Source organism: Canis lupus, chromosome 5 (assembly GCF_011100685.1).
Source record: "Canis lupus familiaris isolate Mischka breed German Shepherd chromosome 5, alternate assembly UU_Cfam_GSD_1.0, whole genome shotgun sequence".
Classification (NCBI taxonomy): domain Eukaryota; kingdom Metazoa; phylum Chordata; class Mammalia; order Carnivora; family Canidae; genus Canis; species Canis lupus.
In genome coordinates this window covers 18,201,493-18,223,092 of record NC_049226.1, presented here as the reverse complement: position 1 = coordinate 18,223,092, position 21,600 = coordinate 18,201,493, and the positions used below count along the sequence as shown (strand labels likewise).

Sequence of the window (21,600 nt, the reverse complement as noted above, 5' to 3'; positions counted from 1 at the left end):
AGAGAGAGAAAAGGAAGCTCCACCCCAGCCGGGCGGATGGTGGGAAGAGGGCAGTTGGGCCGCTCACACATTATCCCCGCGCATTTTGAGAGATCAGTCACCATGAAGCGTAGTCACTGCTCACCTGGGCCTGCAAGGCAAGGCGGGGGGGAGGGGGGGGGGGTAACAACACACCTGCTCCCCGGGGCGCACCGGCCCTGCCTTCTCCGCAGCCTGCAAACAGCGAGTGAGAACCATCTCCCACAGGCGACCCAGCCGGTCCTCCGCAGATCACACCATCTTTTTGTTAAAGGAGAGAGCACTTGAAATGGAGAAGGCGGAATGAGCTGTTAAGACACGAAATCCCAAAGTAAGAGACAGGTGGAGCAGCCAACACAGGGGGGTTGGTGGGGGTGGCGGGTGAAGGGGGTGGGGGCCGCCGTTGCGTCGCACCTGCACAAATCGCCAAGTCCACGCTGCCGGCACACCTGGCCGGCCTGTCCCCTGAGCAGGAGGAGAGAGCATGGGCAGGGGAGGGTGACGGAGGGCAGAAGGCAGCTCGCAGCCCGGCCGCAGCCTCTCCGGGGCACCTACCGCCCGCGCTGGCGGCGCCGCGCCCGACCCTGGGGAGGAAGGTGGACCCGGGGCCCCCCGCTCTTCTCTCGCGCCCGGTGTCCGTAAGAAGTCCATAAAGAGAGTAAAGGATCACTTGGTAACATTAATTTTTTTTATTAAGAAGACAGATATTTTATAGTACTTCTTTTTTTTTTCTTTTTTTTTTGTAAAAATGGTATACATGAACCAATACAAAATGCGAATGGGAACATATGGATATGGAATTTCTTACACCATAACATTGTTCATGTACACCTTAAAAACAGAACTGGCCTAAAGGGAAAAATAAGACGTCGGTGTGACTAAAGAACAAGCTTATTTGGCATCAATTATACATCCTTCATTATTTTATATTCCTTTAAAAAACACAAAAAACAAGTTTGTTCTTTCTTCACTCTAAAAAAAGTGATCAACCTGTACAAAGTAATACTCAACAATACATTTCAAACAGTGCACTGTATACTTAAGAAAAAATACATAAACCAATATACAACTAAAACCCATAATTTCCTGTTTTTGCTTTGTTTTATTATTATTTTTTCCAATGTGTGGGGCCTACACTTTGCAATCTACCTGAGACGGAAAACACCAATCGAAACACATGAACCTGAGACATGTCAACATTGTAAGCCATAAAGTTACATTAGGAACACTGCACTACTGTACACTTTTCAAAACAAAGATGGGAGGTCCCAAAAATGAGATGCCAATTTTGTGAGCAATGGTAGGCTATTTTTTTTCCCCCTAAAAAGAACAACTGAAAAGACCTTTCAAAGACATGCTAAATGGTTCTCACCCTCTGATGCGATTATACTATGGGCAGAATGGGTGCTAAGGGCTCGGAATAGAGCTGCACATTGGAAAATTCATTGAAAAAGGGATGTTCGTGGCGGCTTTTTGCCTTGGTTAAGTGCCGAGGGATAGGAGGGGGGAAAACAAAATGCTGCTCAATATGGATTTGCTTTTACATATCAGTCCGTTCCCAAAAGGCCCCCGTAGTTGCAATGGTTCTATCAAAGGTTAAAACAAAGACAAGAAAAATAAACAACACTTTCAAATAACAAAGAGTTGATACTTTTTTCCCCTTAAATAAATCAGCTTAAGTTTTCCACATAATGTAACAATAGTAAAAATGTACCTTGCAAAATCCAAAATTACCCACTGAAAATGTTATATAATATATATTTATATATATATAGATCTCTTTTTTTTTGATGCCATCTTTCCATAGGGACTGTATTCTGGAGTCTGGAACCTTACCAAAACATATGGTAAGAGTTTAGTGTTCGTCCTTCGGGACTACTTCTCGATTTCCTAGACGTTTCAGTGAAAATCCCCACATTTCTTTAAAAAGATGCAAATGGTAACTCGACTCCTCTACCTTTTCCCGAGGCTCCCCACCTAAGATATGTTCAAGGTAACTTATTTTAGTAGCTATGCACTATGGCTGCCATCATGCGAGGATCAGTAATTTTTTGGCAGACGGTTCTTAAGGCTGAGGAAAGAGGCCAAGGCTAGTGTATGAAAGGTAAAAAGATAAAAACACTCACATTTGAGTTTTGATTAAGTAACTGAAAATCCCTACATGCTGTTTTTCCACCTCTGCTCTGACCTTTCGAGAACTGAGATCGACAGCAGACCAGTGTGAGAACAATACCGGCCCTTCTTTTGTACCTCCTGCCTTTGTCAAGCCAAATCTGAAGGAATGAAAAGTTTCACACGGATTCGAGTTGGAAATCCCAGCATGACAAATATCTGTAATATACAGTACATGCAGGCCACATCCTACTGCCTTCCTAACTAAGCACAAAGGAAAAAAAAAAACAAAAAAACCAAAACACCAAAAAACCCTGTCCCATCCAGTCATTCACACGCCACGCGGACTTGCTTTTTCCTACAAATTAGTGAGAAGTATGGCCGATTGGGAAAGGCGGATGGAATCGTTTGGAACAGAAATAACCAGAGCAGAACTAGCTTCCCCCCCCTCCCTACCTTCCCCTCTTGTGGCAACTCAAATTTGTCCACTTATATAAAAGGAACAGACCTCACCTGTCAGGTCTGTTTAGGGCATTGAAAAAGGAGGAGCTCTTTCCGCCCCAAACCTTTCTGGACAGTGTGGGGTATCTATGCTGAGCCGTCTACAGATACAGAATTAAAGACAGATTCAATCTCATTGTGACACACCTCACTCGCAGATAACCCTGTACAGTAATGTAGTTCCACAGCAAACAGAACATTTTCTGAATCACAGTCTAAGTTTCTAGTCTTCACTGCTCTAAGTATTTGAAACATGGGTAGCAGCAAAGAGTCCTCATTGTTTGTTCACCCAAATCTTTACGACAACAGAGAAGAATGCATTATGGACACACTAAATTCTGAACTATGAAATCTAACTGTGCTGGTTCTCCTTTTACGAAACTGAATTTTGAACATAAAGCAGTTCAAAAATAAACAACAACAAAAGCAAAAAACAACAACAAAATCAGGGGAAAAAGATTCTAAGGAATCCCAGCAGGCAAATTCCAAAATGGGAGATTTTGGAAAAAAAAAAAAATCCAAAACGTTTTGGAAAAAACAAATGAGCACAAAGGAAAAAAAGAAATAAAAGAAAAAAACAGAAAAAAAAAAAAAAAGAACGCAACGAACAAACAAAAAACAAGGCACAGAATTTTCTGCAATCTACCCAAACTAAATCCAAGCATCCAAGTTTGACTTGGTAGGAAGAAATAAAACTTAAAAAAACAAAAACAAAAACCAACCAACCAACAACAAAAAAAAAAAAAAAAAAAAAAAAAAGAGGTGTCAAACAGCAGAGTGTACTTTCAAAGAACATTTTTTTTTTTTACACAGCAAATCCCAAGCCTTCCCAGTCTCGCACCTTTCCACCCATTCATAAAAAAACACACGAGTTTCTCGCAAGTTCCAACATCACTGTCTCTTTATCATCTAAATAGGGCCAGTTGGACACCTCATTGAAACAAAAAGGCTGATCTAGATGAAGTACTCTTTCTTTTCTTCGGAGTTGTTCTGTCCTCCTTCTGCATTGATTATAGCTGTGTCTGCGTCTGCTGCGTCATCGGCTCCTTTGGCTTCATGAGTGAAGTATGTACCTGAAAGATGAAGGGGTAAAGCACCGTGACTGTCTGATGGCCTCTGTGTAAAGTGGTACAGAGATGGCAACTTGCTTTATGGCCATCATCAGCCGAAGTGGTGTGCAGGCAGCAGAGGGGAAAAAAACAATTGGAAGGAGAGAGCGAGGTGGGTGAGACAAATGGGGATCCGGGGGTTCCAAAGGCACCACTCCAACTGAACCGCTGCGATATAATTCAGCAAATGAGACATTAGAGCAGTGATTATGACCAGAGGGTGTCGGCAGAAGAAGACGTGAGTGGGAGCTAAAAATGCAGAAAGCTGGAGAGCTGCTGACTGACGTGTGAACAGTAAACACCAGGACCAATGATCAGAGATGTGCGCGTACATGGTTAAAGACCAAAGCAAGGAAGAGCAATTAGCCAATTAATGAATTAGGGCCCTGATGATGTTCTACGGCCGCCTCAAATCGTTTACTTGGACCCCTGTCTCCTGTCTCCAGGGGTCATTGCTGCCTGTCCGTCAGCGGGGGCTTACACATGGGCATGTCTGACCGTCTGCAGCCTCCCGCTACAGAGTGGGGTTCCAGATCGAGAAGCAACTTGATATTTTGACAGCTGTGATCGAGGCCGGGGGGGTCTGTCTTAAGGGACAAGCGATTCTCACTCAAGGTGTGACTCTAGCCTGGACCCGGATTCATGGATTCGCTAATTGGCACAGCCACTTTAGAATGACGACACACAGAACGTTCCAAAGCTGGAGACACTCTTATCGGCAAGTCCCAACCATTTACGGGAGAATTTACAGAGAGAGACAAGGACTGCACCACAGTAGGACATCTAGGCAGAGCTAACACTGCCTACCATAGTCAAACAGCCCTCCTCCTGTTATATACTGTGTTCTCGAAGATTCTTAAGGAAAAAAAAAAAGGCTGATACACTTATTGTATTTCCAGGTTTTCGTACGTGATGGATCTAAGCAGGCAGGTGGTCAGATGTTTCCCTCCTATCCCCTTCCTTCCACTGCCCCCTGGTCCGCAAAGCTGCTGAGCAGACTCGGCCCTGCTCTCTGGCCTCATCTTTCTGGCTCTATCAAGCTCAACACCAAGAGACTGGGCGTTCTCGGCCCCAGGGGCTGCCTCCTGGGCACGGGCAGAGGGTCCCCAAATGGTTCATGTGTGAGATGGGCACTGTGGGTCCTACTGGGGTTTCAAGCACCTTGGACCTCCATTGCTGTGCTCAAGGGACCTTCCCCAAACCCAAATCCTACAATCCAGTAGTAGGCAAGCGCCTGCAGCTAATGCTATGGGAAAGCCCCGCAAGCTCACTGCACAGCGCTTGAGAAAAATAGCGGAGAGGGACAAGGGCCGACAAAGAAAGGGGAGAATAAATTACCAAGGGGGGGGAGGGAAGGGGATTGGAGCAGCATGGGGCACAGAGGAGGAGCGTTGGAAAAGATGATTGCCCATCCAGGCTGCACAGTTCATAAGTGTGATGATTAATGGCAATTTAAATCAATTGCACTGATAATTTAAAAAAAATACATATTTATGTGGCTTTTAAGGCACATCAAACCAAGGAAGTGTTCTAGCTGCTGTGACCAGCTTACCCGGAGCTTGGGGCCAGGCAGCGCTGCCTGTCCACCTGCTTCCCAGAAAGCAGCAGGGTACGAGCACGTTCTTTCCCCGTTTATTGCTTTGGGGTTCACGCCCCACCTCACACACCGGCCCCCATTTTTACAGTTTTTGCTCTCTCCCCAATTATGGATTGCAGAATAACAAGTCTAGAAAGCTTTTAGAGAAAATCCAAATCAAGAAGTGCTACTCATCAGCCTTCGAAGTCCTCATCAGCAGCTGCTAAGAGTTCTGTTTTTTGTTTTTTTTCTCTGCCAGTTTCAGGAATCATCGATAGGCTATGTGGCCACATACTCCACACTGCCTATCAAGGAACGCCTTGTCAAGTCCCCAAATGGAGGGGCTGCGGCGACGGGAGGCCTCCTGCCTGCCAGAGCACCTTGCTTACCTTTATGTCTGGCAAAATAGCGCCCCAGAATGATGAGCAAGCACAGCATGGCGAACACGACCACGGCCACGACACCGCCGATCACGGCATGATCCACCGCTCTGATGGCGCCTTCTTCACCTGCTCGAGAATCTGTTGGAATCAGAAAAGGAATAGGGATGTAGAGCTCATTACAAGACACCAGCAGCCCTGGCCACACTGCCTCCAGGTCAGAGATCACCTTCTTTTTATAATGGAGGAGCCAGAGAGACAAGCCAGATGGATCAAGTTACACCAAGGGAACAGACTGACCTGTCCAGAGCCGAATTGATCTGTTCTCCCCACAAGGCAATTTCATTATAAGCAGCGGAGGAGCGCTAATGCATGTGGAACAAGCCTAGGGACCGGGGAGAGAAGAAACAGTCTGTCCAGTCCTGGCCTGGTCTTAGCGCTCACTCCAGCTGTGTGCAGCTGCAGATCCTAAGGAGGAGGCTGACCTAGCTACTCAGGGCGCTCGGGACAGCACCTTCGGGCGGTGACGGGAGCTGCCAGGGGGAGGCGGCAGGAGCCCTTCTGGAAGGGCCCAGCGACTTCTTCCCTGCTAGGCGCGTGCACAGGCAAAGGAGCTCACAAGCCACAGCTGCCTCGAGATAAAACAAGGCTTATAAGACTAAAGACAAGTGACACGCTTGCTACATTTAGGATGTATGAGGGAGTAAGCCTCAATCGAAAACCTAAAAACCTATTTCAAAAAAGACAGCAAGGAATAATTGTCCATTGCCACAGACGGGTTTTATTTTATTTATTTAACACTTCACGAGGCAATTAATTTTCCTTTATAAGCATCACTCCCTCGGGATGTCTTCTTCCGACTGAGGGACGACATGTTTGGCTGAGGGACAACTCCAAAATGAACCCAGAATGAGCTATGGCGATGCAGAATGGATGTATGGCAGTGTAAACAATTTTAATTTAGGAATGTGGCTACATCACCCCTTGCTGAAGTCCTAATGGCACCCGAGATTTATAATGTAGTAAAAAACAATTATTCTCCCGTTGATTAATACATTAACATTTTGGAGTGGAAGCTAAACCATTGTCTTTTTTTTTATTGAGTCAAGTACGACACCTCCATTAAAATGATTTACTAGCTGTACCTTACAATTTAAGCACAGCAGCAACAGAAACGGTAAAAATCTTTTAACTTTACATGATTTGTGAAGTCATATGTGAAGGATTTACCATTTAAATCTTTCAGTACAAGAAGCACATGGCCTATAAATCTGTCCCCCTTGCAGTTGCTGGACGCCTGAGAGAAATGCATTTCACCGGGAAGACGGAGAGTGCAAATTCAAGTCAATTTTTAAGAAAGATTTATCTCTGTCTCTCTCCAAAGAACAGAGCAAATCTCTGAAGCCTCCACCTCTAATAATATTTGAAGTTTATCGATCAAGTGTACAGATCCGTGACAGCTAAAGGTAATGGTGCTCTTTTGAGCCGAAACCTGATACAATGCTTTCAGCAGGAGGGCATGATTTACACTTTCTATCGATATTTCCAATTCTGCTCTGAGATTAAGTACTGAAGGATGTGGGGAAAGAACTCGTGACTGAGGGTTCCACGAAAAGTGCTTTAATTAAAAGAGTTTAAATTAAAAAACGAAGTATTTAAAGTGTTTCATTAAGTTACCTTTCAAAGGACTACAAAAAAAAAAAACCCCAAAAATCCCAACCCAAACAGAAATGCCAAATCGGAGGCAGCAGCAGGTCGCCCAGGACAACAGGATGATGGGAGTTTAATTGGAGAAGGGAGATGGGTTGGAGGCAGAGTGCACTGCAGCCAATTAGCCCGCTCCGTGATGTGCGAGCCCCTCCAGCAACCTGTCTAATAAGCTCGACTTGAAACGCGGTGCACACGCATCGCCCTCCTCGGCCAAAAGTGTTGCCTACTGCGGATGCAACAGCCTCTGCGTCTTGAAAGTCATCCCAACAAAGCAGATCTCTGCCATGGCAACTTTTTCTTTTCTTCTAGAGACAACAGAGCTTGTTGGGGGTGCCCCTCGACACAGGGTATCTGCTGGAGGAGGGTGCTTCACACCCAGGAGACTCTCGCCCAGCTGCACAGACTCCGAACCGCTGATGGGAAGACGAGAGCGGCGGGGAAGCCAGGAAGCTGTTTTCCTTAGGGAGCTGTCAAAACAGGGGCTCTTGTGGGAATGAAAATGAACTAATCTCCGATTGCCACGAGCCTCAGACTTATCGAAAAATAAGGAGTCTTTCTAGTAGCTCCCACTAGCTCTCCATGTCTCGGGCGCGGGTGGGGAATCAGAGCGATGCTAGCTAGGGAGGAGAGGGGAACGTGAGGGCCAGGAGATGAAGCGGGGGGTCCATCCCGGGGAGACCGAGAGAAACGTGCAGAAGCCATCCCGGTCCCAGGCACACACCTAAATAACCCGTCCAGGGGAAGGCACCCTCGTGGCCACTGTGAGGAGACTGCCTCCTCCCTGCCAAGGCACAGGAACATTCTATAAGCCTGAGAAGAGCAAGCCGGAGAGGCCAAGAAGCTCTCTGATCAACAAAAACCCCACAGGCCATGTATCTGCGGGATTAATTTCCTTAGCCAAGCCCGTTCCTGTGATCTTTGCTCCCCACGAACTTCGGGCTATATGTGCTCAGTGCTGCACTTCGCCTACGTCCAACACTGGGGTCCTCGTGATCCGCCCTGCCCTCAAGGACATACATATTTTACAGACACCTATTTATAAAGGTAATCTCTCCAGCTATCTCCTGATACTCACTTGATAAGAAAGTTTACTACCACCAGTTAATCACCGAGACATTTTCCCTGCCTTCAATTACCGCAGATGGACACAGAAGGTAACTGGTGTTTAATTTACAGGGAACACTACAGCTTGGGAGGTGCTCAGCGCCTCTTCCCGCCCACCCCACCCTGGGGTTCACTGTCCTCCATGAAGAGCAGCGCCTTGTCCTGCCTCCGCTCACTCCCACCTCATTTCCATGTGCGGGGGGGTGGGGGGGGGTGGGGGGGGGGGGGGGGGGTGGGAAGGGGGGTAGGGTTCAGAATGCCCTTGATTGGCCCCAGGTGGTGGGGGGTCGGGTGAAAGCTGGTTACCCACTATCAGGGCAGACCCGCCCTGCACCCGTGGGCTGGTGCCTCGCTCAAGGCGAGAAGCAAATAGCATGTTGCACAAAGAAGCAGCGGGCAAGTGGCCTAAGAGGACAACTGGAGCCTGCAGGAGTGTCGGCCACCAGGAGGAGCACGGCTCTGACGAAGTCCAAGGGCTGCCTGGCCCTTCATGCTCCGCTCTACAAAGCAAGAGCTCTGGCCAGTGCTTGAGAAATGACTTTGAAGTGGGACATTTGGGAAAGTATCTTTCACCATCATCCAAGGATCCAGGAGGATCCTGCACCTCTTGGGGTGTAGACCTTTTCACTCTGCTTCTGTGAACTCTCCTGGGAGGCGGGGGACATCCTCTCCAGATTTTTGGTTCCTTTTCTGAATCAGGCAGAGAAGGAAACCAAAGAGCCGGACTCCTTGGCTGCCCCAGTTTCTACACCGGAAGGGCATGCGGGCGTGGAAAGCACTTATAAACACACCCGGTCCTCAGGCGAGGGACCAGCTCTTGGGTTCAGAAGGTTAATGTTTTCTTGTTCTTTTAAGAAACAGAGTAACAGGTGTTACTAAGAGGGTTCCTACTTCTGGGACCAAGCTCAAGCTCAGCCCCGTCATCCTTCAGAGTAAAAGCCAGGTTTCTGCTTGGTGTATACTTCTGGCATCAAGGCTATTCCAGCCTTGAACCAAGCATGTTCCGGTGGAGCGACGGATGTCACCCTAATCGCGCACGTGGGACGTTGAGTAACTTAGGCCCAGTGTCCCACAGTCCTGGTTTTCAGGCGCGTTCCGTCAATGCTGGGACGAGGCCACATGGGCTCACGGTTGTGGCCCAGTCCTGCCTGCCTGCACTGTCCCCTTCTGCAGCCCTGTCTGTGGCTCTAAGTGTGACAGGAGTCTCTTTAAGGACAGATCAATCATGAGCTGTTTAGTATTCGTGAGTTGGCTTTTCTTTTGGCAAAAAGCTGAAACAACTTGGCTCCAGGTGAGAGTTTACAAGCTGCTTGTGGAATGTTAAGTTGGCGACCACTGCTTGGGTCACAGCTTCAACCACCCTGGCTTGCATTAGCATCTTAGAAACCGCAAGGACAAAAACATTTCAAAGAAACTCCCAAGAGTGATGCCCCCAACTGCTCGATTCTCTTTACCTTGGGCCAGGTGACCTGGCTCACTCCATTCCTCACGGGCAACAGAAAAGGGGGCAAGTTCTAAAGGCAGTGGTTCCCCAGGGCCTGCCAAGAAAAGTGATGGCTAGTGGAACTTCAGTCTCCTTCCCCCCACCGCCAGGGGACTCCTCTTTTACTCCACTTGCTTTCCCTCCTCAAATTATTGGCCAGAACCACCCTTAATGCAGCGCGCCGGCAGTCATGCTGCCTGTGTGAAACAGGGCTCTCCAAACACATCTCAGTTTCTATGGCTACTTCGCCACCTGGCATGGGACACCGAACAGAAACTGCCCTGCAAAGGCCTTCATCGTGGATCTGTGCTAAGCCTAGAAGGCCCCATTGCCAAAGGCAGAGGGGTTCACGGGTAGTCAGGGAGTGGTCGGTATATCCCAGACAAGCTTCTGGCAAACAGGGCCTCTGGCAGAGGACGTCCCTGAGCAGGATGCTCATGGCAACCGTGGCCTGCCCACCTTGCAGCCCAGGCTGGTCTTTTTGCCAAAAGGGCACCAAGTTTCCTACCTGTGAGGAGCTGGAGTTTAACCCTGTTAACACATAACATACAGTTAAAACATTCGGCAGAGGGTGTGGCAACCGCCCCAGGGTGGGTTACCTTCACATCTCAGAACATCCCTGGCTCAGGCTGCCTGGCCTTGGGGAGAGGGGAAACTCCTCTTAAATAGATCTGTTCATTCTCCCCGTAGGTTACAGACTCCCTTAGGCCTCACCTTAAGAAATTAATATTTAAAACATGGGGGAGGTTCTAATGATACCAGTCTGCTTCTCTGTATTGGACAATTCATAGGTTTAATTGTCTGCCATTTCTGTACCTAATGAACAACCGGCAAAGAGTTCCGATTCTTGACTTTTTGCAACAATTCTGTCGCTTGGGTTTGGTTTGAGCCTTCTTCCTGGGCTGAGGTCTTGCTGGACAAGTCAGTTTAACGAAAAAGTCTCAGAATCCCGTGCTTATAATCAAAATGCTACCTGCAGCCTCCGAGGACCATAGAGATTAGTCTATCTTAGAGGACGCTTAATGACTGTGATGTCACTTGCTACTTCTTGCTAGGAAGAAAGAAAAAGCCTGATGGTGGACTTTCCAAATCTGAGGCAAAACCAGAATGTGACCTCAAAGACAAAAAATGAAACACGACAAACCAAGAGACCTGGCACCATCTGACAAACGTAACTGCTCATTCCCATCACCTACTGGTGCTCCCTTCATGGCAACAAAAATAAGTGTGCATTTTAAAGAGCACGACTTTATTACCTTGAAGGGGAACACACTGAATGGCATGCGCTGACAAAATGCCACATTATTTGCTAATCCTAATATGTTATTCTTCCTTAAGATTTGCTTTTCTCAGCACCAATTCAATTATAGATGCTACAAATCCTTCTGACATTTAATTCTCTCTTGTCAGAGAGTAGTAAATGTATACAGTACATGCGCAGCTTTCCCATTAAGATGTTAATATATATTGGAGCACGCTAGCCTCTATGTAACATAACCTTTCTTTTCTGTCTTCTTAGAAAGTGGAAGGGAAGGAATAAATGTAAGGCAAGAAAATCAGGAAGATCCAGGGAGCATCCCAGGCAGCTGGTACTACCCTTCAGCTGCATTTAATTCTAGCCTTGTAACCGCAGCTATTCTCACATTTCAAAGGTACTAAGTTAAGCCTTACTTAAAGGAAAACCGCACTCAGCATCCTCCTGCCGCCCAGAACCCAGTATGCATTCATTTAAATGAGAAGGACTGCACACAGGTTTTGGCTGTACACTGTCACTACTCCGTGATAGGGACTCGGGCTCTTGTAGGCTGTCACCTAGATTATCCTCCAGAAATAAGCCCAAACAGGAGAGGCAGGAGACGTAGGATCTCATCTCCCGCAGGGCCCACAACGAGTGTGCTCTGGACCTGCTGTTGGATCTGGGGCGGAAGCGGGGCTTTGTTACTTTTTTCTGTGATTGCAGGCAGGTGCATCAGCCACTCTGAGTCACTGAGCACAAGCGTACATCTCACAGGGTTGTTTCTGAGAGGCCAGCGTGTTGCTGAATAGGAGAGTGCCTCTCGGGGCCGGAGCTCGGCATATCAGAGGTACTCGGTAAGTGTCTGTCAAATCGAAATCTGCAATATTAAAGCCCAAGGAGGGCTTTGTCCCAGTTCTTTAATATTACAGACTCAAGGCAAATACTTATCAGCTCTTTGGTGGTAAGGGCTGTATGTACACTCAGCACCATTCTCAGATGGCGAGCTGCCCCATAAACACTTGCAGAGTTGAAGTCACCAAGCCCTCTTCCATTTTTGCAGAATGGCACCCAGTGTGATTGATGGCCTAGCTGCCCTGTGTGGTCAAGGCTGACGGCCACTTGGGCCAGGTTGTGATTCCAGGTATACCATTTGAGTATGAGGATCTTAAGTACTTATTGTTAGCTAAATATGAGAACAAATATTTTTATGTTGATTTTTCTCCCATCTCAGGTAACTTGATTTAGTTATTTTACCCAACAGCAGAATTGCCTTAATAGGAGGGTATACTCCCAAATATTTAGTGTCCCCAGAGACCAGGAGGCACACTATGAGCCCACTCATCTCATAATAAAGACTTAAAAGTGTGAGTGCCTTTTCCATTTTAGGCAACAGGAAGGCATGGAGGATGGAACCTCTTTCCTTAAAAGAGCACACAGCTGATAAAGAGGATAAAATCGTAAAGTATTTCCAAACATACATTTCCCACTAGAATCTCTCTGGAGAAAGATGCTTCTGTGGACCTCAGGCATTTGGGGGTGTGAGGAGGATGGATTAATGAATATGGTGAAGTCACCCCAACGCAGTGTCCAACCTGTAGAACTGTAATTCACATTTTGTGTTGTAGCCTGGCAACTTTCTAGTTTGGAGGAAACGTTCCTATTTGATGGCCTCCTTCCTCCCCATGAAGGAAACAGCAGCATGTTGGATTATGGGAAGATCAGCACTCCAATGACCTTCAAACTCACATCGGGGGAAAGCCATGGACAAGCTGCCATGGACCCGATACCATTCTTTCAGTCTACTGCCTTGTATTAAACGGAATTTTAAAATAGGGAACTCTAGTTTAACCACGGCCTATAGGACCATCTCAGTGGGAAACTGACCCCATCATTTCGGACAATGGGACAATGGCACCGAAATCATCTGAGGTTAAAGTTTCCTTTGAAGGAAAAAGTTTGATTTGATGCTAGAAGAGATCTTTCCAGGTCAGCCAGCATGTGGTTCTACTCCTGATGGGCTCCAGAGACCCTGACTTTTCCCTCCTCATTCCCTGGACGCACACACTGAATTGAAAGGAGTCCAAGAGGAAAAGGATTTCCAAGAAGACGCCAGAGCAGAGAGCCTGTGGGGTTCAAGGCGAAAGTAGAACTACTCTAAAACTAAAGTCCCATTTTCTGCAGAGGCCTGAAGACCCGTTTGTTCAAATTCCGCCTCTGCCTCCTGAGTGGATCATTCAACCTTGGGAGCCCCAGCTTCCTCGCGTGTAAAACGAGGCTAACAACCCTTCCTTAATGAACCTGCTAGGATGCTCATGAAAATCCTCCCAGGGCTGGCTCACTCTCCCTGTCCCAGTGGCCTTCTGTGGTGAGCTTTTGTTCTCAACTGGCCTCCACCTCTTCCTGGCTGGTCACTCATGTTCACCTTTCCCACTTTTTTTCCCACGGCATTTGCCACTGTCTGCCATTATCTTGTGTCATGAGCCTGGCTGCCCCGCTAGAAAGTAGCTGTAAGAGCTAGGGCCTGCGGCATCAACTCCACAGTGGCTCCTGGTTGGTCTTGTTCAGCACTGCATGCCTGGCGGCCAGCCCTGGACCTAGCACACACAGGAGTTCAAATGGTTGTGCTCAGCAAAGAGCAAATGAGCTAATCTGTGGAAGAGTTTTGTAAGCTGGAAAGAACTGTACAAATACAAGCTAATACTACTAGACTTTAGATTTATGAGCTGTATCTTGAATTTGTCTACACAGCCCGGCTGTTTTTTCTTTATCATCATTATTGCTAGTCTGCCACAGAAGTGCAAGAGCCTGTTTGCCAAATCTGGACCACACTTTAGGCGGGGGCAAAGAGACTCCCCTCCCCCCTCATGTTCTATCTATTGTGTTTTCCCACATACACTTCAAGCAAGTTCAGCCGACTTGGAGGACTGATGCATACCATGACCAGCTGGTTATTTAGCCCCTCCCAGAACTGATAATCTGGATTCAAATGCCTTTATGTGCTTCTGTTATCTACATTTACACTATTCTGAGCCCATGTTTCCTTCAGAATTCATTTAGGGGACTCTAGTTGGCTCACCTAGAGTCTTCCATCATGGCTGGCAAGGATTATCAGAGCCATTTAGAGTTTGCGCTCCACCCATACTTTTCTATGGATTGTGAAGGAGACGTGGGATTTTTTTTCTAGATCACTTTCTCATTTGCAGGGCCAGAGTTGAAAACATGTTATGGGGAAGCATGACAGCTTTGGAATTTCTCGTCGGTGCCTCTGCTTCTAAAGTAGAAGACTGATAGACTGCTTTGATAGTGCCAGAGGGCCATTCTCTGGCACACTGTATATTTGCCAAGGCACTCTGCTAAATAGTCCCCAAAGGCCCTTGCTGAAAGGAGGGAGGCAGTGCGGTGCGGACATTTTTTAAAAGTTTTAAAATAAAATAGAAGGATAAATATGCTTAAAGCTATTTTATTCCACATGGGTGGCAATAACCACCAGCTGTCACCAGGAAGCAGCAGATGTAATTGATAAAACAATTCAAAACTCTTGTGGGTCCATCGTCAATAAAGTTAACACCCAAAAAGTGAATGAAAGGGTTCAAAGTAGAACCCGGTAAGCTCCCCAGGCCTGCCAATAATTAAATCACTGAACTACACACGAGCATAATTTTTTAATGCAGATTAAAGAGAAGGATCAGCTGGGCAACTTGCTTTGCTGGGTAGGGATGCAGCACCATATGTTGCTTATGAAATTGTCATTAGCCAAGGTAGCAGTGGTGAATGGGGGAGGTGGGCAGAAGACAGACCACCATTATTTCTAAGGAAATGCAGGATCTAGCATTTAACCATAATAAGGAAAGGATGAAATTCTACGGACCAGGGAATGGATGGTAATATTATTCATTACCACAGTTTAGCATTAAATGTGCAACACCTACTCTAATTTATTGATGGACTGTTTAAGACGGGTGTTAACCTGTTTGTCTTGTATTATAATTGAATTCAGTCTCTAGGCTACAGAAATTTGAGAAGTTCATCCTTTCTCAATCAATATGCTCCCCTTCAGTGACCCATTTCGAGACAGCTTCATAAAAAATAATGTATTTTGTTTTAATAAATTTAAACACTATGACAGCTGCTCAATTTTTATTGGTTGTTTTTTTTTTTTCCTCTCAGATGTCTCTTTGCTGCCGAGGGAAGCCAAGCTCACAATCAATAGTAATTGATTAATCAGCATCCCCTTTGAACAAAGGTGCTAATCAGTTTTTGATTAGTTCATCAAACCAGATGCAAAGGCAGCCCAAGCCTGGCCTGATAGATCATCAGTGTTCTACATGACTTATGGCTTCTGAGCAACACGGGACTGCAGCGTTCCTGGAGGGGTTGGGGTAGGGGAACAACATAATTATTAATTTAACCGAATTATTAGGAACACAAACAGTTGTTGGTTTATTGCTCCTGACTCAGAGGTGATAGATGGAACTGCAGCAAGATCGCATCTGACTTGGTGCAGAGCTGAGAGACCCAGAGTATTTCCTTAATTGATGATGCTTGGGGAAGGGGTGGATGGCTGATTTAGTCCCATTTTCCTAAAGAGGAGAAAAATTATTTCTGCATATCTCACTGATCCTCATCTGACTACTTATGCCAAGAGGGATCAGGCCAATGAAGACTCGGTCCTCTAGTAGGATCCTTGAGAAATTCCACTTGCCAGGACCTCTGTGTCAGAGCTGTTTTTTTTAGGGTCAGGCCCTGAACTGAGAGCAGATTGCTTACAACCAGCATTACATTCTATGCAAGGAGAAGGACTTATCTCTTACTTTAAATGAAAATCGGCCTAATGTTTTTGCAATTTCTCTAAATACACCATCAGTAAGAGGCACAAATCAAACACTCCCTTGATGGGTTGGCTGTCTTTCTAATCTTCTAGTTATTTATCTGAATTCACTGGGATTTGGAATTTACTCATCCAACAAGTATCAATCGAGTGCCTTCTACACGACAGGCATACAGCAGTGACAAACCCAATATGGCCCTTTAGAGCTTCCACTTGGTGGAAAAATCCAACAGCTAAGCTCAAACTGGGACATGCTACATAGAAAAATAAAGGCATCCTCCCTGTTTCTTAAGTTTGACAAAAGCACATAGGAGGTGGTAAATCTGCACTTTAAAATACTAGGTGGCTCTCATTTTCCTCCCTGGGTGAAACCCGTGGTCAAGGACCACCACCTCACATCAACTGTTCAAGGGAGCTGAAGTGAAATCTCCTCAAGAAGAGGCAATATGAAACTTCTCCTTCCAAAGGCTGGAGCAAGGATCTACAGTCCTATGCCATGGCGTCTCCACTACAATGATGAGGAAGGGAGTTTCCTTACTGATTTATTAAACATTAACTGGTTAAAATGTTTAAGAAGCTGTAGCTGGATGGCAGTGAAGTCCCACAATATCATGGTAGCTCATATAATTGTTTAGCTTTGACCATTTTGAATCTCCTCCCCCTCCCTTCTTTTTAGGATATGCTTCTTATTCTGGATTAGTAACACCTAAATCCTGGAATCAAGCATGAAACCTACTTTTGCAAGAGCTCAGTGTGCTGTGAAAAAGGTCTGAGGTGGATAATTAGTTTACATCATGGTGTGTGACAAAACAATTGCCCCCCCTTCCTCCCTGTCCCTCCCCACCCCATGCTTCTAAGATAACTATGATGTGGCTTTTCCAGTCTATTCTACAAAAGTAGATGGTCAATAGGAATTTTGTTTCTTTTTAAAAATAAAGATCTTCTCTCATAATCCAACATCCTTAAACTGCTTTGTAATGCAAAAAGTTCCTCTTGAACCATTTTTACATCCAGAACATAAAAATTATTTCAAGCCACTGACACAGAGTGGCTTTCATACCATCCAAAGAGGACTTGGCCTCCCTTGTATTAAGAGCATCAGTCCCAATCTGAAATATACATGCCACTAGCATAGGGAAAAGAAGGGGATGAGGAGGAAGAAAGTGGAAATAAAAATTTGTTTTCCTTTAGTCTCAAAATCCACAATTGCTAATTAAGTATTCGAGAAACCAACTGGCCATTTTGTAGAAGTGGACAGAGCACCCACAGATTGGACACTGCAGTGCCTTACCTAATGACTAGCCCTTACCTGAGAGGTCCTCACTGTCCAGTTCTTCTGCGGAATTGGGCAACTGAGTAAGGCCTTACAAGTAAAAACAAATCGTTTTTCTTTTCATTCCTCAAGGGACATAAACAAAACACTTAAGAACTGAGGATGAATTTCTTAAAAAAAAAAAAAAAAACATGAGCCAAATCTCTTGCTATCTCTCTCTTTTTTGGAGAGCTTGAATGCATTAATCCATAAGTACATTTCTCCAATCATTTCATTTTGTTATTGGTACACAATCAAGGCAGAAAGATTCCTCAGTCTCCACTTTCAAAGCACATGAAACATGAAGGTGAATGTTTAAAATCACTCATTCATAACAGCATGCAAAAAGAAAAGAAAAATAAAGCCTGATTGTTAGCTGTAGATGTTCTGACATAGCTCTTAAATACAAATACATTGAGATGTAACATACTGATGTATGTAAGTTTTATTTCATATTTTATCTAAATTGAAATCCTTTGCCAATACTGACAAATACATTTCATTATCAATTTATGATGATCTTGGATCACTTATTTCAAAACGGTACAGCATCTGCTAACTACAGATTGCAGGTTATGTCTTCATCAGAAAATCTGATTCGCAAAATGACTTTTTAAAAAGGAGAATTTTAAAAAAATCAGTGGTATTCCTGAAAAATAAAACCCTCCAAGCTGAGAAAGCAGTTAGGTCAGGAGATAATCTGGTGGGAGCTAACAAGGCCTACCTATACCAAGCCACCACCAATGATGGCTGGCTGGGATGGCTCTCAGCCAGCTCTGATTTGAATTAGAGGAGGGTTAGAAGGATGTAGATAAATGATGGGAGGCTTGGCTAGGGGACCTCAAGCTCTGCCTGTAGGCTGCCCCTTTAACACATTATTAACCACCACAAAATGTGATATGACCAAGCAGGCCTCCACCTGTTCCTTGATGTTCTGCTCAAAGTACTGTCTGATGGCTCTGGGTCCTCCTCTACTTTGCACAATTTGCTAATGCTTCTCTAATGGGATCTGCAATTTTGAAAGAATATTTGTGGGTCTATAAAACTGCAAGGATTTGGGGAGAGGGGCGAGTCTTTATTTTTCATCCTTCCCTTCTCTTACAGCCAAGCATAGAGTAGACTCTCAGCAAGCACTTGCTGAGTGAATGATGTGGGAGTAATGCTCAGTGAACCACCAACCAGAGCATGAAACAAATGCTCTGGAAACAAGCACTGTCAAACTGATCACACTATTAAAAAAAAAAAAAAAAAAAAAAACCCAAAGTAACAGAAACAATCTTGTAGAAATGGTCAGTAAAAGCTTGGATTTTGTAAACTGTTTTATAAAGAAGTCAAGTGAATATTGATAGCTAGGCTGGTGCTGTGAAAGGAAGCTATCGTATCAGCTCTTGAAGAAGAATTTCCATTACGAACCTTGGGTGCCAATATTCAAGGGCAGGTGTCAATTAGAAATGGGAGGGTTTGAGTCCATGGATGTTCCCAAACTATGGATTTAGGCAACAAAAGGGAAAGCAGTGAGTAATGCAATCAATTACAGAGGCAACTGAGTAGGGATGCTATCTGTTTGTTCTGAAATCTGATTGGCTGAAAGTGTTCCTATTTCTAATTGGCTTTATCCTTTGTATAAAGACTGATGAATACAATTATTTGAATAATTGTTATAAATGGGCAACATAAAGTACTTCTCTGTAGTTAATTATGAATTTGCAGTTCTCAGAAGGCTAATCCCTCACTTCTACGTGGCCCAATGAATATCAAAGCATTCTACATACGTGCTTGGCACCCACTGAACCATATTAAACAAGGATGTTTCAAAGTAGGCAGCTTTACTGCTGAATGCCTGCTTCCTTAGGGAGGGCATTAGAAAGCTAATTTTAAAAAATAAAGACAAATATGTTTATGAAATATCATTGATATGCAAAGTTTCCCATTAAAAAGCAACAGACAGTTGATATACACCTCATTAAAGATGAAACTGTCATTTTTAATGGCATAAATTTTAAAATATACCAAATCATCTGGAATCCACCGCTCAGATTACATCTGAAAGTGGGAAGCCATTTAGATTAGTGGCGTTAAATTTGTTTTTGCACTACTGTTGTATTTTATGAATCTGCAGTGCTCGGCCATAGTTGGATAATTTTTGAATAAATATAATTGGAAGAGTGTACTGAAGCACTGAGTGTACTTGTGAGGACAAGCAAAATTTACCTCCTAAAATTGCTTTGACTTAGGTAGTCCTCTTTTATGTTAAAAATTATACACCTCTTAATTTCTCAAAGAAACAAAGATGCATTTTATGAGGCAATGTTCTTTAAAAGGAAACTTCACAATTTAACAATACGGAGGGAAATCCCATTTTGGTTTTTCTCTTTAAACTTCCGTATCATTTGTCAAAGCCCTTTCTTGTCACTTCTAATCAAGATGTATCCAATAAATGTCGTTAAACTTTGTTAAACAAGTGAAAAGTTTAACTATTGGTCCATATGGGATTTGTGTTTTTTTTTTTTTAAGCAAATAATTCTGAGCATGGTAATTTCATGGATGCACAATAATGGTCTCTTCTGTGGAGACGTGTGTTTTGCTTGCTGGCGGTCTAGGATGTGCGGCACATACCCTGGGCCTCCTCAGTGCCTCTGCTGTTGTTACTCCTCTTTTCCAACAGACATCGCTGGCTTCTAAAAGTGCTGTGATGTGGCAATCTTAAACCAGGTTAAGGAAAACCTCAAACATTAGAAATAGCAAGAAATCCTAGAGGTAGTTAAATAAAGTCAAGGTCAAACAAAATTTCAATGTTTGTGGGTTCAGTTCATCAGGGTTTCATTTTCTTTTTCTTTTTCTTTTTTTTTTTTTTCAGAAAATGTCATAAAAGAACAATCAAAGAAAACCTCAAGGAACCAAAAATGTAGCCCCCTGGCTCCAGTACCATTCCCAGTATGAAAAAGTAGGCGATGGTCTCTTTCTTACCTAAGCGGCATACATCTGATCACTTGGCAATATTATGGAAACTGTTACTTCCATCACCAGCCATAAGAGTTCAGACGCCCCCGGTTGTTTTAATCTAAAGCTCAGTCATCCTGTTCTTCCTGCTTTGTCAGCTTTTGTGGAGAGTTTGTCCCTTCTTCCCATTAGCAGAAATTTGGTTCACGCCGTTAAACAGTAGCACATTGTTTCCAAACGGCATATCAAGGCTGAAACACAATCTTCAGGTCCTGCAGCCATCAGTAAACCTCTTTAGCTTTGTTCTGGAGTAGAACATACGATGTCTGCAGAGCCCCTCGACTGAATGACAGCCTTTGAATGCCACTGTTGTGTACTCATACAGAGAGATGTGCAGAGAGGTACATACATAGATGGTGGACATAGAGGTTGTAATAATGCGCACTGCTGGCTCTTGGTCTTTCGGATGGGCTTCGGAAGTACCCCACAATTGAACAGAAAGTCAAGAATTTCATGTGCTTTTAGGATTCTATCAAGGGTTGTGCAACTTATAAAATAAATCCGGAAAGGGAGCCTCAGGGGGTGGTCACCTAAGGGCAGCGGACTAGGGTGTGAACGTGTATCTAGCACAGGCCAACGCTTTTTGCAACCAAAACTGAAGTGAAAAATTATTTCGGGGGGGGGGGGTGTTCCCAGTTTGAGTCTTACCATAATTACATACTGAATTAAAAACTATCAAAAAACTCATTTGGGATATGTAAATTCATGAGATAGATCATCAGCCTCTGATAGATCAAGAGGTGGAAAGCAAAAGGATAGGTTGACTAGGAAATCATAAAACGGGAGACGGAGGAAGAGAGGGAGAAAGAGAGGGGATAGGGAGAGAATCTCCAACCCAGAGGAAGCCAGCTGTCTGCAGTGCAGCAAAAGCACAAGCACTATTCCAGACCATGGGCATGCGGTCACCCAAAACCTCACACAGGGGAGGTGGGTGGGGGAAGGGAGAGGGTACACACAGGGCACAAGACACAGAGAAGCGCCCACATTTGAACAAACAAAAACCATCACACGCACCCACACATCAATAATCATAGTAGTGACTACACCACCCGTGCTTTGAGTCACTCATGCATCTCTGCCATCAATTTCAGACCACGTGGTACCAGGTGTGGCAGAGTGTTTTGCATCGCTCAACATGCACACATAGCACAGGATTCTTTCGGTCCAGGCCTTAAGGATGAGCTCCAAAAACACAAGTGCTCAAGATCCTCATTTAAAGGAAATCCCTTC

The 21,600-nt window shown here is 44.8% G+C and overlaps 1 protein-coding gene across 15 annotated transcripts in view; it reads right to left on the bottom strand.

Annotated features, from left to right (window-relative positions):
* Nucleotides 1–684: 684 nt before the first annotated feature.
* The window catches only part of CADM1 (cell adhesion molecule 1), a 325,552-nt gene continuing 304,636 nt past the window's right edge, over nt 685–21,600 (bottom strand). For 8 of the 15 annotated variants that reach the window (XM_038536073.1, XM_038536079.1, XM_038536080.1 and 5 more), the window contains 2 exons: nt 5,706–5,837; nt 685–3,704 (listed from right to left, as the gene is read on the bottom strand). In XM_038536073.1, the coding sequence (XP_038392001.1) occupies nt 3,586–3,704; nt 5,706–5,837 (251 nt within the window). In that variant the 3' untranslated portion in view covers nt 685–3,585. Of the gene's footprint in view, nt 3,705–5,705; nt 5,838–17,367; nt 17,422–21,600 lie in introns of all 15 variants that reach the window. The other 7 variants (XM_038536071.1, XM_038536078.1, XM_038536065.1 and 4 more) reach the window with 1 other exon arrangement.